The 19,503-nt window shown below is 30.3% G+C and overlaps 1 protein-coding gene across 2 annotated transcripts in view; it reads left to right on the forward strand.

Moving 5' to 3' along the window:
• The window catches only part of LOC107456930 (CSC1-like protein 2), a 36,581-nt gene that overhangs the window by 3,449 nt on the left and 13,629 nt on the right, over window positions 1–19,503 (forward strand). For both annotated transcript variants that reach the window (XM_016074925.3, XM_071182408.1), the window contains exons 3-13: window positions 2,163–2,302; window positions 4,216–4,267; window positions 5,651–5,762; window positions 7,588–7,661; window positions 9,173–9,253; window positions 10,309–10,438; window positions 13,772–13,908; window positions 15,251–15,340; window positions 16,354–16,498; window positions 17,071–17,177; window positions 18,202–18,288. In XM_016074925.3, the coding sequence (XP_015930411.3) occupies window positions 2,163–2,302; window positions 4,216–4,267; window positions 5,651–5,762; window positions 7,588–7,661; window positions 9,173–9,253; window positions 10,309–10,438; window positions 13,772–13,908; window positions 15,251–15,340; window positions 16,354–16,498; window positions 17,071–17,177; window positions 18,202–18,288 (1,155 nt within the window). The remainder of the gene's footprint in view (window positions 1–2,162; window positions 2,303–4,215; window positions 4,268–5,650; window positions 5,763–7,587; window positions 7,662–9,172; window positions 9,254–10,308; window positions 10,439–13,771; window positions 13,909–15,250; window positions 15,341–16,353; window positions 16,499–17,070; window positions 17,178–18,201; window positions 18,289–19,503) is intronic.

Genomic DNA, 19,503 nt, shown 5'->3' on the forward strand with positions numbered 1-19,503 from the left:
TCAGCAGTTCTATAAAAATATACAGTAACAGCGTAACTGTTAATATTTTCTAAAATCGATTTCACAGCTTTAAAGAGGGATAAATAGCGATTCCGAAACACCTATTAAAAGCCTTTTTTCTTTAATATTTACAAAAGTTTGACCACTTGAAAGTTGACAAACTGAAAAAATGGGTAGACTCGCCCCGGTTTACGGTACTTACTTTTAATGGTTCGAGGGCTTAACCTTGAATATGCTAATCAATTTGTGTAAATCATGTTTTAAGTTACAAAATCAGACACAAAAACGTACTTTATCTCTATAAACATGCCTTTCTTTTGAGATATTTCCATAATAGATCTTCTAAATAGGTAGCCACAGTTTGAAAAATATGGCTCCAATAGTTTGGTATAGGTAGAGTTTGAAAGGGTAGATCCCTTATTGTTAATTTCCTTTTTTGTGTATTTTACCATATCTCGAGAAATTTATAAGTGAATTGAGAAATTTTTGCTCAGAATTATAAAATTAGTTTATCCAAAGATAATTTCGCGTAAATGATTTTAAATAACTATTTTTTAAAAATATTTTTTACACTATTCGAAAAAAATTTTTTCGAAAAAATTATGATGCACACAAATTTTTATTTTAACTTAAAGTATGACAAAATACAAAATTTGTACTACATTGGTCTAATTGTTCTCTAGAAATTAAATTTAAAATATACAACTTTCAAAAAAAAATATAATAATAATAATCGGATAAATCAGAAACTATTCGGATTTCTTTCAAATTTTGCATTTTGTTTTCCAGAAATCAAATTTAAAATACACGACATTTTTAATATTGAATAACTCAGAAATTAATCGAATGGAATATTTTATCTTATCTACCATGTACCCTCAAACTTCGATCTGTTTCAATGCCGTGAATGCGATTAAACTTATTTAGTAACACCTGAAAAAAAGATAGAATTTTTAAGTTGTCTGGGAAGAGAAATGTAGCAGGAAAAAACAACACTTGTTTAGTTCAATAAAACATACCAGGTGTTCAGTAATCATTGCCCTTGATCTGTAGTTTTAGACTTATTGTTAAAAATGAAGACAGAAAATTGGGAGTCGATTTCCACCGAGGAAAAAATAAAAACACTATCGAAAGGTGACAAATAATTGATGAGGAAAAACAGGATAAAAAAATGACGCTGTTTTTAACAATTGCTTCTCACCTTTCTGCTTCCTAGCGCAAAAAAAACAAAACAGATTTGGTGTTCTTAATCAGCTTTACTTGAATATTGTTTCGTCAGAACCATGGAAGCTCAGGAGATAGAGCGTTCGCCTCCCAGAGCGGTGAACCGGGTTCGAATCCCAGCGATGGCTGGTCGATACGAATTTCGTACTCGGTTCGCACCGACAACAGTGGTGACGTAAAATATCCTCAATGGTAGAAGGATCATGGGTAAGAGTTCCCTTGCCGGCAGACTAACCGTGGGAGATTTCGTGGTTTTCCTTTCCATGTAAAGCAAATGGGGGTTAGTTCCATCAAAAAGTCCTCCACAAATGCAAAATTTCTCCCAATACTTCATCTTAGATTTCCCTTGTTTTCTGGATTGAGTTCAAAATTACAAAGACATGGCGTTGGCCATTGGTAGCCGTAAACTCAAAATTGGGTCTGCTGTTCAATGACAGTTATAAAATAAAATATTGTTTCAACAGATTTTGATGGAAGTTTTTTTCTTTCTTAAATACTTATTTGTGCTCCCAAAAGTATACATTTCTGTCAAGGACTCTACATTAAGGGCTGACATAATGGAACACCGTAAAAACCAAAATTAAGGTATATGTTGCGTGCCAATTTTATTCAAACATGGCATGAACTTTCCGGATAGCCCAATAAGTACTGATTACTTAAACATCAAAATAAGTTTAAGTTATAGCAACACTAGTTACGTTTATAAACTTCTATATCTTATATCTGAATATAGTTTTGAAAAAATCGATTAAATACTATGATGAAAATGTATATATTCAGTACATTTCAAAATAAGCATCAAAATATATGAGGATATAAATAAGAATTAAAAAAAAAACAACTACTACTAAATTAAAACAGCTCATTAATGTAAATTTTTGTTCTGAAATTGTAAATAAGAAAGTACCACATGTAATGTAAAATGTTTGTTGTTTTAGCGATAAACAGATCTTAACAAAATGCGGTGAGGATGCCTGTCAATTTTTGGCTTTCCTTAAGTATTCAACTCACTTCTTAATAGTGAATGTCATTGTTTGCATTGGTTTTATCCTGCCTACTAATTTGCAAGGGAGCGAAGGTAAATTTTAATTACAAAAAATTATTTTGTTCATAATAAGAATTCAAACAATTTATGGGTCTTTTCTTTGGAAAAGACAGTAAAAAGATAAGAATCATGTAAGAATCCCCCTCCCAAGTACTTTAGTCGAGTATTATGTAACTTTATTCAAGAATATACAATAAAATAACGTAGGAACAACTTAGAGAAAGTTCTAATATTTGTGTCAAAAATTTTAGCGGATAACGCAGAATGTTAAACTGTTCAAAAATAAATTAAAGAAAAACGGATAAAGATGAAAATTTATGGTTTTCTTTGTTTTGCGTCGAAGACCAGATTTTGTCGAAGGTTTTAAAATTATTTACAAAGTTCTTCACCAGATGGAGCTGTTAAAGGATAAAAATATAGAGCAGTATTTCCAAGAGAGCCACCATTTGCAGCTGAAACGTTATGCAGTTAGAGAGAACAAATTTAACCTGTGGAAATATTCCAATTAAAAATGGTTGGACATGACGCAGAAAAAATTAAATTGTTTTACACCTATTAGTGAGCACCGTAATATGTTAACAAAATTAGTAACTAATTTTAAAATTTGAAGAGAAAAACTTCTGGTTTCATAGTCAAAACACAGAAAATCGTACTTTTTAAAAAAAAAAATCCTGTAACGGTAATTAAATAACTTATTTGCATAAAGTAAATTATATTTCGGAATTTTGTCCTCTTTTAGATTGTTAGATAGTTTTTGCATAAATCAATACTTATTATTAGACTGGAAAGAAAGGTCTAAAACCTTAAACAACCTCCTCGATGGTAATGAAACATTTTAAAATACTAATTTAATTTGATCAATTAATCAAATAACCTTTTTCACTATTTAAGTCCTTGGTTTTTAATGTGATGTTGTAATGTAAGGTTGTCATATTGTTTGCAAACTAATTTAAAATTTTTATATCATAGACTGCAAATTTTATATTTCTCTCATTATAATGATAACTGATATCAAAGACATGTCAAATCTATTGCAAAATTGAAGTTAAATGACGGAATGTATACCGCACAGCTTTGTAATTGTCCTCGTGGCTTCTTCTAAAGTTCTAATTTATGATTTGAGAGTTTTCCAACTAAAAAACTTTTAAATAATGCCCAAGCATCCGTTACCGTCACATGAAACAACGAAACACCACAAAACGGAAAAGTTACTAAAATAATTTGACGTAAATTAAAAGATGAGCACAGTTCGCTACGTCACAGTATTGCAGGCGGTCCCTCTTTTGAGCAATTTCTGCAATTATGACACATTTGCTGTCAATAAAATTAGCTTAGACCTTCCTGCATCTTTTCAGTGTTTGGAGTTTTCATATGACAGTAACGGATACTTCTTAGTGATTCAAAGCTTGCTCTCCTCCTATGCATTGTGTGGTGAAAATTACTTGTTTCAAGGATTTCTATCACCTATTTTTTTACATGAGTTTCCATTTGTATATTTTTGTACATGAGTTTCTAAACACTCTGCACGAATTCCAGTTGCAATTAAAAATTTAAATTAAAGCTTATGCAAATCATAATAAGTTAAATTCAACTTCTTTAGTAGTAAAAAGTGCTTTGTTTGAATTAAAAAATTTTCCAACCTCGGCGAAGTTACTAATATAATTACCAAAAAACTGGCACTATGTATAAGAACAACTCGCTTTTAACTTGTCATTTCTGTTCCATTTTCCTCTGAAAATTTCACCACTCTAATTTAAAATCGAACATTCTCATCGCGTCCACTTAGGTACGCGTGTAAATATTGGGCCAATTAGATTCGAAAATGCACTTCATTTTAGCTCAGTTCTTTGTTACCAACACAAGGAAAGAGTAATCTCGTAAGTATAAGCATGAAGTATTTAATTTTAAGTTTCGATTTTTAAAGCTTAACATTTTGTATTTTTCAGAGCCTCCAATCAGAAAATTTGAGAGGACTACAATTACTAATTTAAGTGTGAAGTAAGTGAGATGTTTCGAACCTTTTTTTTTTCTTTTTAGAAAAATAGAAAGAGAAAATTGAAAGCGCAATATTTTTGTCCTAATTTTTTTAACAGCCATTTTTAGTCTATATTTTGTCGAAATTGTCTACATGTGTTTCTGAATGAGTCATAATAGGGAGGCACCCCTAGCCGCGTACGACATTTCCAGGCATGGGTTCCTATGCAATTTTAATTCGGATGATGTGCCTAACTCCCCTAAAAGTGTATCCCTGTTACATATATTGTTTTTAAACTTCTACATTTCTACGAAAAGTAAACTAAAAATATTATTATTTTTTTTTTTAAATCTGTAGTTTTAAGAGCAAAATTAATTTTCGATTTGAAATCCAAACACCCAAATTTGGCAAAATCCAGCATTTGTTTAAGTGCAACAAAAAATTTTTTCCCTACTGTTATATATAAAAGCTTAACTTTTTCCCCCCATTAAAACGTGATTCTCATACTAAAAAACACAAAATGGAGTTATAACCATTTTTTTTGTTGTTGCTAAAAATAGTGATGGTGTTTGATGAAAATTAAGAGAGGATGATTGAACATCTAAATTATTGTGTGCTTTCTTTTCCTTCCCGTTGTTGTTAGAGGATATTAAGTAGTTAGAACTGAATTTCAATGCTCTTATCTATCATTGCCGCCTTTACTTTTACAATATTTTTTACTTCATTGAGCAAGCCAGAATTGTAAAGTAAAGGAATACCTTTTACTTCATTGGCACCATCACTTTTACAATACTTTTTACTTCATTGAGTAAGCAAGAATTTTAAGAATAATGGAATATTTCATTGCCCTCATTACTTTTCCAATACTTTTTTACTTCATTGAGTAAGAAAGAATTGTAAAGGTAAATGAATACTTTTTACTTCATTGGGTAATTAAGAGTTGTAAAAGTAAAGAAATACTTTTTACTTCATTGACGCCATTATTTTTACAATTCCTTTTTACTTCATTGAGTAAGCAAGAATCGTAAGAATAAAGGAATGCTTTTTACTTTATTGACGCCATTTTATATGCTAAATTATATCATTTCAAACCAATTTTGTGTTTCTTACTGTGATAATCATGCTTCTTTCGCGTTTATTCCTTTCTTTCGATTACTATGGCGGAAAGGGTATCATATGTTGGCAAAGTTTATTTTCTAATAACCCTCTATTTTAAATTTTACTTTTGTATTTTAAACTTTTTGCGCAAATTAAAAGTTTCACTTTTTTCATGTCTGAATTAAAATTTATTAAGTTCATCATCTAATTAAAAGAAACAGAACTATGATGGAATTGTACATTAAATTTTTATTATTCATTTTTTTTTATTCATTTTACTTATTTATTTATTTTTCAAAAAAAAAAAGCTCGAAACTGCTTTGGATCCATGTTGCTGCCTTATGTTTCCTTTTGTTTGCTAGTTGGACTGCTGTGCGAGCTATTTTTCTAAATCTTAGATTGTTCAGAAAAGGTAGTTTGGTGAGTCACTTATCCTTGTCTATCTTTCTTAGGTGAAATTCAAAATTTTTTTTATAAAAATTTCAGATTTTTAAGTTACTAAGTACTAAAATAAAAATAACTTTTTCTCTATATCTTGTCAATGATTTTTTGTTTTAAAAAAGTATAGTGCATTCGCACGAAGATTAATAATATGTTTAAAAGCTTTATTTTTTAAAATTTCATCTGGCATGTTAAACAATCTGGCATCCTTTAATTATGAATATAAAAACAGAATTAAATAGCTTGATGTGAAGACAGATTTATAGCTTAAATTCTTAGTCGGATTAAAAAATAAATTAATTTTTTCAATATTTCGAATGGCGTTAATTTAACAAAACACTTATAAACTCGGAATTTCTCTCGATTACTTAAAGTTCTCGCTTGTCTGTTGGAATTGTCCTTATATTACTGACACAAAATGCCAAATCCACCAACATAAAGTGGCAAGGATAAAAGGGTGTTCCTTAATAGCCATCCTTAATTCAATTTTTATGAAATCATTGAAAATTTACAGTTCCTAAAATTTACCTGAAGGTTTGCGTGTGATTACATTTACGTGATTACAAAATGTTATCAAACTCTGGAAAGGACATTTAATGATGTTCCACCAGAGTTTAGATACATTAATATGTAATATAAACAAAAAACTGCAATTTTAAATTAATTAAAACCCGTTTCTTTACCCAGTGAGACGAGTACGCTTTCGCATTTCGTTCGGGATCACCGTCATTCTAAATTAAACTAATTTTTTTTAATGTCTTCTTAATGCCTTTAATTTTTCTTTCTGCTCTGGTTGATTTTCTATACACATTAACATTAGTCGCTGATCACTGGTCTAGTGGTTACTGTACTGGACTACGAGGCCAGTGGTTGTGGGTTCGAATCCCACCGTTGCATGCTTGTAACTCTCTCTTTGTGTTCTATGCCCTTTCTTCTGTGTGATTGTGTCAATGTAACTCCCCCTATAAACGGATTTGTGGTTCTATGACGTGGACAACTCTAATCCACTGCATTGGCTTAGCCACAGGTGCTCACTGGGTTACGATTAAAGAGTAGCAATTCTGACATTTCTGAGTCCAATGAGAAATAAACCCAAGTGCCACCATTAAAAAAATGATAAATAACATTAGTGCCTTTAATGAGTCATTTCTTTTGCTAGATTTTAAAAGTGTATTTTTTACATTAATTTGTAGCTTATCTTATGAATATTTTTTGAATTTATATTTTAGAAGAGTCTGAAAATATACTTTAAGAACGGTAACTACATATTAATTAGGAAAGCAAAACAAATTGTAGCAGAATGAGATTGAAACGATAGGTTTTAAATAACTAATAATGATTTTGTTGGCACTAAACAAAAAGTTCTTATTTGTAGAGTGGAACAACCTTACTTTTGATCCTCTATGTTCATGCCGATCTCTTAAAGTCTAGTAAGCGTATTGCTTTTTAGCATTTTGTTTGTTTTGTTGAGACTGTTCGTCAACAGAAACAAGATGGAGCTGTACCAGTTTTAAAACGAATAAAAATCACAGGCTTAAATGTGAAAGTGAGACGAACTTCATTTTTCCAATAACCATATTTGGCTCACTATTCCAATAAGACCTTTATAGTTGCCAAAACTTTTCAATGATCTATTGTAACTCATTTTTATCAGTTTAGTAGTGCTCTTGGTCCATCAATGACTGTATCAACTAATTAGAAGAAAGAAGTTATGATGTGTTTTTTTGCACTAAAAAAAACTTTGTGTAAATAATTAAATAAAACACATTTTAGAGTAATGTTTGACTTTTCTGTTTCCTGACAGGCTAAACGCACAATCATTATAAAAGGGATAGAAAGAAAATATTTAACATCAGAGGCGATTGAAACATATTTTAAGTAAGTAACGTATTTTAAATACTTATCCTCTCAAACTCGCAATTAATGAATTAATAGGAATCGAAAATTTTACTCGTTAAAGTGGGTTTATTCGTTATATCGCTTATCAAAACAAAAATTAAATTTTTTTTGCACTTATCGTATGGAGCTGCCCTAATATGCAAAGACAAAACCATATGCACAACTGGAAATTATACACTTTTATCCAGTAACTAAGAATAACGAATTTTTTTTTATACGTTGGCGTTAAAACGAAAGGAATAGCTTGATGAATAAACGCATTTAATAATTACAATTCGTATTTATTTCAAATTTATACACACATAGCGTTTTATTTATAACAATCGTTGAACAGTCGACCCAATTTTGGGTTTAACCCATGTTCAACTTCGTAGTCTTGAAATTTTGAACCTAATCTAGAAGGCAAGGGAACTCCTTGATCAAGTATTGGGAGAAATTTGCCTTTGAGGAGGACCTTTTGATGGAACTAACCCGCATTTGCGTTACATGGAGAGGGATACCACGAAAACCTCCCACTGTTAGTTTGACGGCAAGGGGACTTTCACGAATGATCCGTCAACCACTTAGGATATTTTATGTCAGCAATGTGGTCGGGGCGAGCTGGGTACGGAATTCCTATCGACCAGCCATTGATGGTATTCGGAATAATACGCTTTAGTTAAATTTGGCACCAAATATTTACGATGCGTATAGCACAGAAACAAAATAAACAACTGCTTTGAATTCGCTTCAGCTCACCTTAAAACCCACTTTTTGAAATATCCCAAAACACACTTTTGAAAATCCCACTCAAAACCTAATCTCAAAACCCACTTTTTTGAAAATTTTCAGAAATCAAGAATTATTTTTAAATTTTATTTTTAAAAACTTGTTCAATATTGTCTTTTAAAGTTTAGAGCATTCAAAAACTTACTTTTTTTTCCCGCATTTTCGTTATTTGTTTCGTCTAAAATGTCTAGTTAGAGTGACATGTTTCCAAGTAGAGTAAAAAAAAACGATAATTTTATTTTTGTCGTTGATGAACTAAAAAACGTAGGACACATTACTTTTGTCATTAACTTTTATCACCACTGAAAATTCTCCTCCAACTTTCGAAAGTGATGCGCCTTACATTTTTCGTTTTGATGTGCGATAAACTGAATTATTTTCTCTTTCTCATTTCGCTTTAATACAGTTTTTTAAATTTTTATTGTATTTTATTAACGTTTTATATGCAGTTAATTTTTTACTATCTGTAATTTTCAAAATATAATTTCCATTTCTATTTTAAACAAATATTTAGTATGTAAGAGATATAACATCTTTTTGTATCACTAATGCTAAATTTTATTTACGGATGGTCGAGTACCTTCTGTAGAAAAAAGGGACCCGATTAAAAGCAAATAAAGAAGATTGATGCTTATTTTAACTATAAACATTTATTATTTAATCATTCGTTTAATAATTTATTATTATTACAGTTACTTTCTGTTTCGTCTTATTTTTTTCAGAGAACATTATCCAAAATATGGAATTGAGGATATCAAACTAGTTTATAACTACCGAGAACTTTTGAAACTGGACAAAAACCTGTAAGCGGGAAAAATTTCCTTCATTATAAATGCATTACTTACTGAATATTTTCTATTACACTGTATAAAATTTGTTAATTTAGAACCATTTTAAACTAGAAAGTTTAAAGCCATACATATGTTTGTTCTAACATATTTGTTCTCGTTCTTTTAAAACTCTATGTGTGTAGGATGTATTTTATTTCAAATCATCACATTTAAATTATTTTATTTTATAACCGTCGTTGAACAGCCCACCGAATTTTTGGATTTACAGCTACTATTGCTCAACTATGTAGCCTTGTAATTTTGAACCCACTCCAGAAGACAAGGGAACTCCTGGATAAAGTATTGAGAGAAATTTGGCTTCCTGGAGGACTTTTTGATGGAACCAACCGGCATTTTCGCTAAAAGACCACGTGATCCTCCCACGGTTGGCCTGACTGCAATGGAACTCTAACCCATGATCCGTCTACCACTGAGGATATTTCACAATAGCACTCTAGTCGGTGCAAGCCGGATGAGGACCCATCCGGCATTGACCAGTCATTGCTGAGATTCGAACGCGGTTCACCTCATTGGAAGGCGAACCCTGAGCCATCGCGGCTCACAATTAAAATATATGTTATTTCAATTATTTTGTTCAGATCAAAATGTGTCAGAAAACAATGTTTTAACTTGAATGGAATCATGGTTTAATTTAATGCCTTTTTAAGGTTGAAATAAATTTACACCGTATTATCGCTCACTGCACTGATAATATAGTTCTACGTTAAAACAGTTTTATGAGAATATCGAGTAGTCTTAATGTTTATGAAGCATTTATTTCTAAAATAAAAAAAAACTTACATAATTCAATTGAAGAAATTTTTAACATTTTACTTCATTAAAATATTAGTCAAATTTTGTATTGTATTTTAATTCTAAAACACAGCCTCTTTCGAAAAATAAATGTTATTTGGGCTATTGCCTATCCTAGGCAGTTAATAAACTATCATTGAATTTTGACTAAATTTCAAAATAGCTAATTATCATATTTCAATTGTTTATTTTTGAATACTTGGAAACAATTTCAGGAAAATATCTCAGAATTTGTTGAAAATTTGTCAAGAGATTCTACAGTCAGAATCGCGAGAAGTGATGGTATACAACTACTGCCTGTTTTGTCATAGCTTATTCTGCTTTCAAGCATGCCAACACAGAATGGTATTCTTCTCAATATGTTTATATAAACATTGGGTCAGATCCGCGACACTGAGCTCATGGAGCATGCTCCAAGCTGTTCTAACGATAAGATAACTGTTCGAAAGCAGACTGAATAGTTTAATCGGTTTTCATCTTAAAAGAAGAGTCTTCTTTTCTTTCCTTTTGTAATAAATAAACGATTTTACGTATGACCTAAATTTTTTGAAAACTACATTTTCATTTCAATACGAAATATTTTCAACCGCAGCACCAGCAATTATTTTTGTCACTTTTTCATCAAAATAAAAATTCATATAAAATATACGTTTAGAAATTGAGAATTTGATTGGCGCATTTTAAGTAGAACTATTTAACCACATTCAGTAGGAATGTTCCTTAAATTGGTAAAAATCATGAATTGTATTTTATTACTTTATAAGATTTTAACTTTTTTGTTGTAGTTTAATTTGTTTGATAGAAATGTGCAAGATATTGATAAAAGAATTATTATTAAATAAGGAATAATGATGTCACGAGAATTATGAATTGAATGAATCGAACAATCTACCATTAAACGATTAACACCCGTAACCGAACGATAAACTTGGGGAAATTTGGAGCGGGCACCAAAAGCTGCATGTTATGTGACTGACCCAGTTTTAAGTTATTTTATTTAAGGCGTTATTAAGAAAACACTGTATCAAAATATCATCTGTTAAAGCAATCTAATCTCAATCGTAAGTCTAATGTCAATCGTAGTCTAATCTCAATCGCAGTCTAATCGCAATCTAATCTCAATCTCCTACCTTATGATAATATAAGTTTAAATTGTTTGCTGACCACAATCAACAGATTTTATCAACCTATTATCTTCAAAAGAGAATTTATCATCAGTCAAATTGTTGACCATTTTCTGACCAGATGGAGTGCTTTCATTTTAACTTGAGCTTATGAGCTAATGTCTATGGACAGTATACATTTTAATGATTTTCTTGCCACTACAAACAGCATATAGTGTCAATATCTTTCTCCAAATTAATTCTAAATATCGCCAATTTTTCTTCCTTTTAGAACTCATTTAGCATTTCGATCATTATCCGAGTAACTTAAGTGCTCAAAATTCAACTTTGGATTCGATTGGTCTTCATTTATAATCCTTAATTAAAATTTTTTTGTTAGGACTCTTAAAATATATTTAAGACTGATCATTATGAAACACATTGTCGACTTACTTCTTAAAGACTTGTTGCTATTTTGGTAAAAATTTGATTTTCAAGGTTAAATTTCTTTTTCAATATAATCTACATTTTTAAGATCAAATATTTCCATATCCAAAGCGAAATCGGTTACAAATATAGGGCAAGAGCACCCTTAATAAGTATTTTTAGAATTCTTATCAAAAATGGAAACAAAAATAAATATCATTGTGTGTTGCAAATTTATATTTAACTGAGAAATTTTTTTTTAGAAATTAACAATCCACAATGCAGGCAAGCGAGTGAACTTAACAACAAAACGTATTTAATTGCGGGAAGAAACAGAGTTAATAGACGATTATTAAAAACAACTTCATTTTTCAGCATCAAATTAAACCTGCTTTGCTGTTTATTACAAGGTTCATTTTTTAAAATTCTTTTTTTAAAAAAATGCCTTTGAAATGTCTCAATAAGACAATCCTAAGTTTTCGCTCTCCGGGGAAGTGAGTGTTGACTTTTAGGTTTGATCTAAAATTGAGTGTTTTTCAAAATATCTCACAAACAGCTCTCTGTATTTAAAGCTGCAAGGGTTGTATATCGGTAAATTTTGCATAAAATGAGAATCCATATAATAAGCTTTGTTTCAAATATGATTTTTTGACCTATAACGAAAAGTGATCTAAATTGTCAACTTTTCAAGCAAATTTAATATTTAACGAAAATTAATTCTGAAATTAAGTAAAAAGCAACTTAGTAACACTATTGTTTACATAACAACTATTTTCTAAATGTTTTGACGACTAGTTTTTTTTCCTGATATTAATTTATACTTTCAGCTTAAAAATACTCAGAGACCTTAGAGTCCGAGGTAAACATAGATCGAAAACTTGATCTAAAAACATGTTTTTGCCGATCAAGATAAATTTCTGCAATTAAAACGATATCATAACAGATTAGACATAAAAGTTGAAAATTAGAATGGGAAAGACTGCAGCATTAGATACTGTAAAAGTTGTCCTATGGCCTGGATAGTCTGGTTGGTAAGGCGTTGGGCTCATGTCCAAGATCCCCACTGGCCGAAAACTTCCCGTGTAGTAAATGGTAACTAGTGAGCGTTAAATCTGTTGGAGTCACAAAGTCCTCCATGTTCTCATAACCAATTAATATCTCTGGAAGGGGGGTAATGAATTGGAGATTGATAGTTCTCTGGTTCAGGTCAAAATTGCGATCTGTGGACGAAATAGGTAATAAATAGGCCCTCCCAATAACCGGCTGTGAAATTAAGTCGCATTTTAGTCATAGATGGCGCCACTGAAGAACAAAAAACGCACCCTCTACCTTAAATTCGCTTGATTTCACCAAGCAGGCTTGCTATTGGCAAGTGACATTAGAAACAACAGCAACAAAAGTTGTCCTAAATTACATTGCTGCCAACCCGGAGGTTTTAGCTCTATCCAATGTTAAAACTAGTAGTGAAATGACATGATTGTAACTAAATATGTTTAAAATTTCATCATCATTTTAAGTATCACTAGATACTTATAAGTTCTTTTACATAGATCATTGAGTTGTTTAAATGTCTTGGTAGATAATGTCAGTTTAATTCAAATGTTAAATCATAAAATTTTCTTCCATTTTAAATATTTGACAAAAAATTCTGATTAAAGCCGAAAAAGTTGGCAGGTCTGTAATTGCTTTATTTAAAATAAAGTTAGTTTTCTCATAAGAGAAAAATAATGCTTAAAAGAGGTGGAAAGTATAATAATTTTTTCTCCAAATTCATTCGCATTCTTCCACATATGAAAAATACATACCAAGGATGGTCTTTATGGAACACCATGTATTCATAAGGGCAATAATATTTAATTATTACGTTGCAATTGTGTTATAAGTATAAATGAATTACTATATTAATAGTTAATGTATTAGCCACACTGTAATTTGTTACTGTTTAACAGAGAAAAAAAGAAACACTAGCGAAATCTGGCAAATCACAGTACAGGAATGAGGAAGCACTAGACAACAAAACAGGTTTGACTGCTGGTGGAAACTTGATAATAAATTAATGAATGAAATGTCTATTACAAAATTGTAATACTTTATTAATAATAATTTTCAATGCATTTCATTAATTACTTATTATTTTTCTTTCATAAAGCAATTTAAAGGCTGTGTTTATTACCAATCAAAAGTACGTGCTAACGATGAAGCTCTTGCACGGGAATTGAACCGCTTACCAAGAAAACTGATTAATTTCGCTTTTGTCACTTTTGAACAAGAATTCTTCGCAAGACAGTAAGATTTTCCTTCTTAAAGAAATTAATAGTATTAAAAAGATTACTTAACACTAGAAAGACTGAAACTTAGTATATATCAGGGCTCGAAAAAGCTCAGAAATTTTACCCGTCCCCGAGGACGGCTTGTCCAACAATGTACCCGTCCTCCTTTAAAACTAACCTGTAGCTTCTAAATAAATAAAAATGTAATTTTCTTTCATTTATTACAAACATTTATATAACTTGCACAATGAATTAGTAGTTACTAGGATTACAAATACTAGATTTACATTATACTATATTAAAATAAATACTAGGTTACTAATAGTAAAGCCTATTATTTCTGTTATGAAATAATTTAAATGACAAAGGTCAAGTTACCTGGAATGTCAATTTATCCGAGGGTACTGCGCTTTTTAAATGAATCAAATATGACGTTTGTCAGTTCCACAATCAAGCCAATGATTTACAGAGGTTTCTGCACAGAAACCTCTAGGTAGATACTCGTAATTGCGTTTAGGTAGATGCTCCATTTAGGTAGATGCTCATAATTGCGTTTAGGTAGATGCTCCATTTAGGTAGATGCTCATAATTGCATTTACCGCTTGTTTAAGACCAGTACGTAATGTAATTTTTTGTAAGTTCATACAGTACTCCCAGACAGAGAAAACATCAATTCCACCATACGCAGTGTGTTGCTGTATTGCTAGATTAGTGGGTCATTTTAGAAGTGAGGCGCTAGACTCTTGTAAGATAACAAAAATTGAAAATATATCACGAACATTAAAGGGAAAATGGCCGTCCGCGCGGACGTCGGATTCGAGAAATTCGTTGTCCGCGGGGAATTTTTGACCGCCGATGACCGGCGGACGGGTGGTTTTTCGAGCCCTGGTATATATACCTATATTGCCCATAGGCAGTCAAAATGACTGGATTGTAAAAGAATAAATAATGTGTAAAGAAATATGTTTAAAATTAATTTTTAATATTTTTTATATCACTTACAGTTACATAACAAGTTATTAGTAAATATTAACAATAAAAAATTATATGTTGTACAAAATTCTACGAAATTGTGTCATTATATACCTCTCTTTATACTTCTATATATCTTCATTATATACTTCTCTAATTGAAATTAAAAGCAGTCAAAATGACTTCCTAAGGAAATCTAGAGTTAATAAGTACTAAATGCATTAGTATTAACCACTTTGCTACTTGCACTTAAATTGATTTAATCAAGTATCTGTTATTTATTTAATATAATTAAATATGTCTATTAATACAAATTACAATATCACATAAGTGTAACATTGTTATGATTGCTTTTTTACAATTTTTTGGTTCTTTCTTTTCTTCAGGATACTGTCTGCGAAAGTCCAATTTTCCTCAATAGCCATCAACACTCGATGGATAATTGATCAAGCACCAGAACCGTCAAATATTGTATGGTGAGTACTTAGTGAAAATAATTTCAAATTTACTTATAGGCTTTTAGATTCAACACAATTTTAAAAATTTTGCAGAACAGATGAAAAAACGTACCATCTAAACGTTTGAACTTATACAATTGTTTTTTGGAAAAACGGTGATTTCATTTTCAAAATAGTTTTCATCAAAAAAAAAAAACATTTCAGTTTTTATGTAAATTATTATTATGTTTTTTTTGCTGCTGCTGTTGTTGTTGTTGTAGTTCATTCACGTCGCACTAGAGCTGCACAATGAGCTATTGGCGACGGTCTGGGAAACAACCTTGAGGAGGATCCGAAGACATATGGCAATTTTGATCCTCTGCAGAGGGGATGGCGCCCCCGCTTCGGTAGCCCGATGTCCTGCACGTGAAGTCGAGCACTTTACTGGTGGAACAGCTTAACGAGGACCAATACCGCACACCCTAGGTCCCTACGCAGACTGATCCAAGTGGTCACCCACCCGCACCCTGACCACAGCCAGTGATGCTTGACTTCGGTGATTTGTTGGGAACCGTGTCTTAACGATCACTGTAGAACTTTTTTTTCTTCTTTTTTTTCCAAAAATGCATAAGTGCTTACGTTACGTTTTTCGTTTTTTTTCTTCTTTTATCATTTTTTCCTTTTATTTATTTATTTTTTGAAAACTATTTAGCAATACCTACTTTGTCTTGTCAAACTGTATCTTAATGTTAGGTCCCTAAGAAAAAGAAATTTCTTGTAATTTTATTTATTTTATATTATAACGTTTTATTTCTACCATTTTATTATTGATAAACTTAACTATTTTCAATAAGATTTTACTTTTTATTTTTATAAAAATACTATTTGTTTTTAAAACTCTTGTAAAAATAAAATTAAGCCAAAAAAGTATACTCATTAGTAATCGCAAATTAAGCAAGGGAAAAACAAAATAGCTGTTGGCAAGACTGATTAGTGCAAATAATATTTTTTTTTTAATAGGATTAGTCCAAATAATAATTTTTTCTCCACAGGGAAAATGTTAAAGATAGAACTTTCACTTGGAATTTACGAACCTCCTTCATTAATATAACAGTTCTATTGATTGCCTTTTTTCTTACTACACCAGCTATCATCATCAGCAGTTTCAAGTTAGATCCTGAGAGAATGACGTCAAAAGTAACTTTTATTTCAAAAAAAAAAAAACTATCTTTGTTGAAAATTGTTACTGTAAGCGATGATAAGTTTTCCAACTTTTCAAAATATGTTGTTTTTTTTTATAATGAGTAATATGAAAAGCATATTTATTTATAAGCATGTTTTTTCATAATATGTTTTTTTTTCTTAATAACTGCATAAGAATTGAGTATAGAATTCCAATGTGGGAACAATTATCTCCCCTGTTGTGTGGATCAAGAGATTGCTAAGATACCAAAAATAAAATTTCAAAAGTTCGGGAAAATCCTTCCTATTTATGGCTTTTTTTTGTTGCAAAATTTAAAAGTAGGAAAGCTAAAAGACATAATAGTAGAATAATACTCTAATTTTAAATAAATAAGGTCAGCACATCAACTTAACAACATGATCTTTCTAAGCGTTTTTCTCGAAAGCACGGTTTTTTAGAGAAGTAAATACATATTTTTAAAAAAATAATAAGTCTTAATAAAAATGTCCAAGTAGTTTTTAAGGTTAAAAAACAAAAATTTATTTTCACATATTATGCTGTTTTCTTTTCTTGACTTTTTTTTCAGAATGTTTTCCTGGCAAGATTTTTTCTGACCGTTGTGGTATGGATTCTGTCTTTGTCTATTCCAGCACTTGTTGCATATTCTTCGCACTATTTGGAGTTCGAAACAAAGTAAGTCGTTTTCAAATCTCGGATGTTTGTAAACCTTCTTTTGCGCTTTTCATTGTAAATTTTTCTTTATTCATGAATTTCCTTTTGCATTGTTATAAATTTAAGATTTATTTTTGCATTGTTATATTTGTGAGTTTCCTTTTGCATTATTACATATTTGTGAAAATTTTTGGCATTGTTATGTATGTAAATTTGCTTCTACATTTTTATTAAAGTATTTACTTTTGCACTGTTAGTTTAAGTATTTACTTTTACATTGTTAATTAAAGTATTTACTTTTACATTATTAATTTAAATATTTACTTTTACAATGTTAATTGAAGCATTTACTTTCACATTGTTAATTAAAGTATTTACTTTTTCATTGTTAGTTTGTAAATTTACTTTTATATTGTTAGTCTTCTTTAAATTTGCTTTTATATTGTTAATGTGTTATTCACTTTTGCTTTGATAAATCATAAATTTACTTTTACATTGATAATTTGCGAATTTACTTTCATATTATTACTTTTACATTGTTAATTAGACCGGGATAGCCTGGATGGTAGGGCATTGGGCAAATATCCAAGAGGTCGTGAGTTCGATCATCGTCGGCCGGGGACTTCCCGTGTGCAAAATAGTGACTGGTGCACGCTAAATCTGTTGGTGTCACAAAGCCCCCCAATTTCCCATAACAAATAAATACCTCTGGCACTGGATCGGAGATTGATCTTGCTCTGGTTCAGTTCAAAATTACGATCTGATGATAGATGGAAGGTGTGTGAATGTGTCTTCCCTGTAATATGAGCTATAACGTGTATGTGTGCGGCAGAAGTTGAATTCTTGGCCGTAGATGGCGCCACTGGAAAACAAGAAGCGCACCTCTCTGCCTTAAAATTGGCTTGTCAGTATAAGCAAGTGGCATAAGACAACAACACTGTTTATTTGAGAATTTACGTTTATATAGTTACTTTTAAACTGCTAATTAGTAAATTTACTTATACATTATCAATTTTTGAATTTACCTTAATATTGTTAATTTTAGATCATCCATGTACATGTCTTTAATGAGAAAAACAGTGATATTTTTGATATTAACAGTCGTAATTTGTCCGTCTCTAGGGCTGACTAGGTAAGTCTTTCATTGCATTATCTAGGTAAGTATTCTAACAGAACGTTGCGCTATCACCATCCTTAGTGCGTGTATTTAGAGACACAGTTAAACAAAATTAAGTAAAAAATATACGCATTAAGAGTCATAAATGGAAATTTAAGTGAGAGAAAAAACGGATATATATATATATATATATATATATATATCAAAATGAAGATAAAACAAAGAAAAATTATAGACATATGAAAAAAGGGGGGGAATAATAAGTAAAAAGTAACAAACAACAGTTTAAAAAAAAAGAAAAAAAAGGATGAAGTTTTATTTAAAAAAACCGGAAAAAAAAGATATAATCTTTTCATCAGCCCACATGATTATATCCGCTAAACAGTATATATATATGCAAATGATAAGTTTAATTAGTTTATAAGCATAATAAAGTAACGTCATATTTTGCAATACTTGTAATTTTTATTGTCACTTTATCATTTTTTAATTTAACTGAAAATATTTCGCTCAAAATTGATTTTTTTTTTTGTGTAATGATTTTTAGTCTGATTAAATTTCTTCATAGATTTTTTCTTTCATAGCTTAAAAACATTACATACTAAGTTTGAAACATCATACTAAATTATATAAAAGTTTGTATACTTTATAATTTGAATATTTGTCGATTATTATTAAATTCAGTATAAAAAATGAATTATAATTGTGGGTGAAAATACTATTCCTTGCTTAGCCTTGTCTTCGGATAAATGATTTTCGTAAAAAAGCGCAGAAGGTTTTTGATTCTCACTAATAGTTTAAAAATATGGAGAAATCATAAAAAAAAAATTGATTGTTTGAAGGTCAATAACACAAGTATGTCAATATGTCAAGTATGTCAATAGGCATAGTTATTGAAAGAAATTACGTTTTTGCTTTTAAATTACGCTTGTGCGGCTTTGTAACTTAATATCCAAACATTTGATCAAATTTTTTTTTGAGTGTTCTTTTTTTATTTTGTGCATTGTACAGATAATAACAACATTTTAAATTCAATTTGTACGTAAATTTTATTCTCAGAATTAACGCTGACTCGAAATCAATAACCAAATTATAATGAAACCACATTATTTCTGGCTTAATTTTATTAACAGATACAGTAAGCAACAAGGCTACTTGTCTAAACAACATTTTAAATAAAGCAACACTCTACTTAATGCATTACGTCAAGTCTGTTTTAATACATATGTG

This window comes from Parasteatoda tepidariorum, chromosome 6 (assembly GCF_043381705.1).
Source record: "Parasteatoda tepidariorum isolate YZ-2023 chromosome 6, CAS_Ptep_4.0, whole genome shotgun sequence".
Taxonomy (NCBI): Eukaryota; Metazoa; Arthropoda; class Arachnida; order Araneae; family Theridiidae; genus Parasteatoda; species Parasteatoda tepidariorum.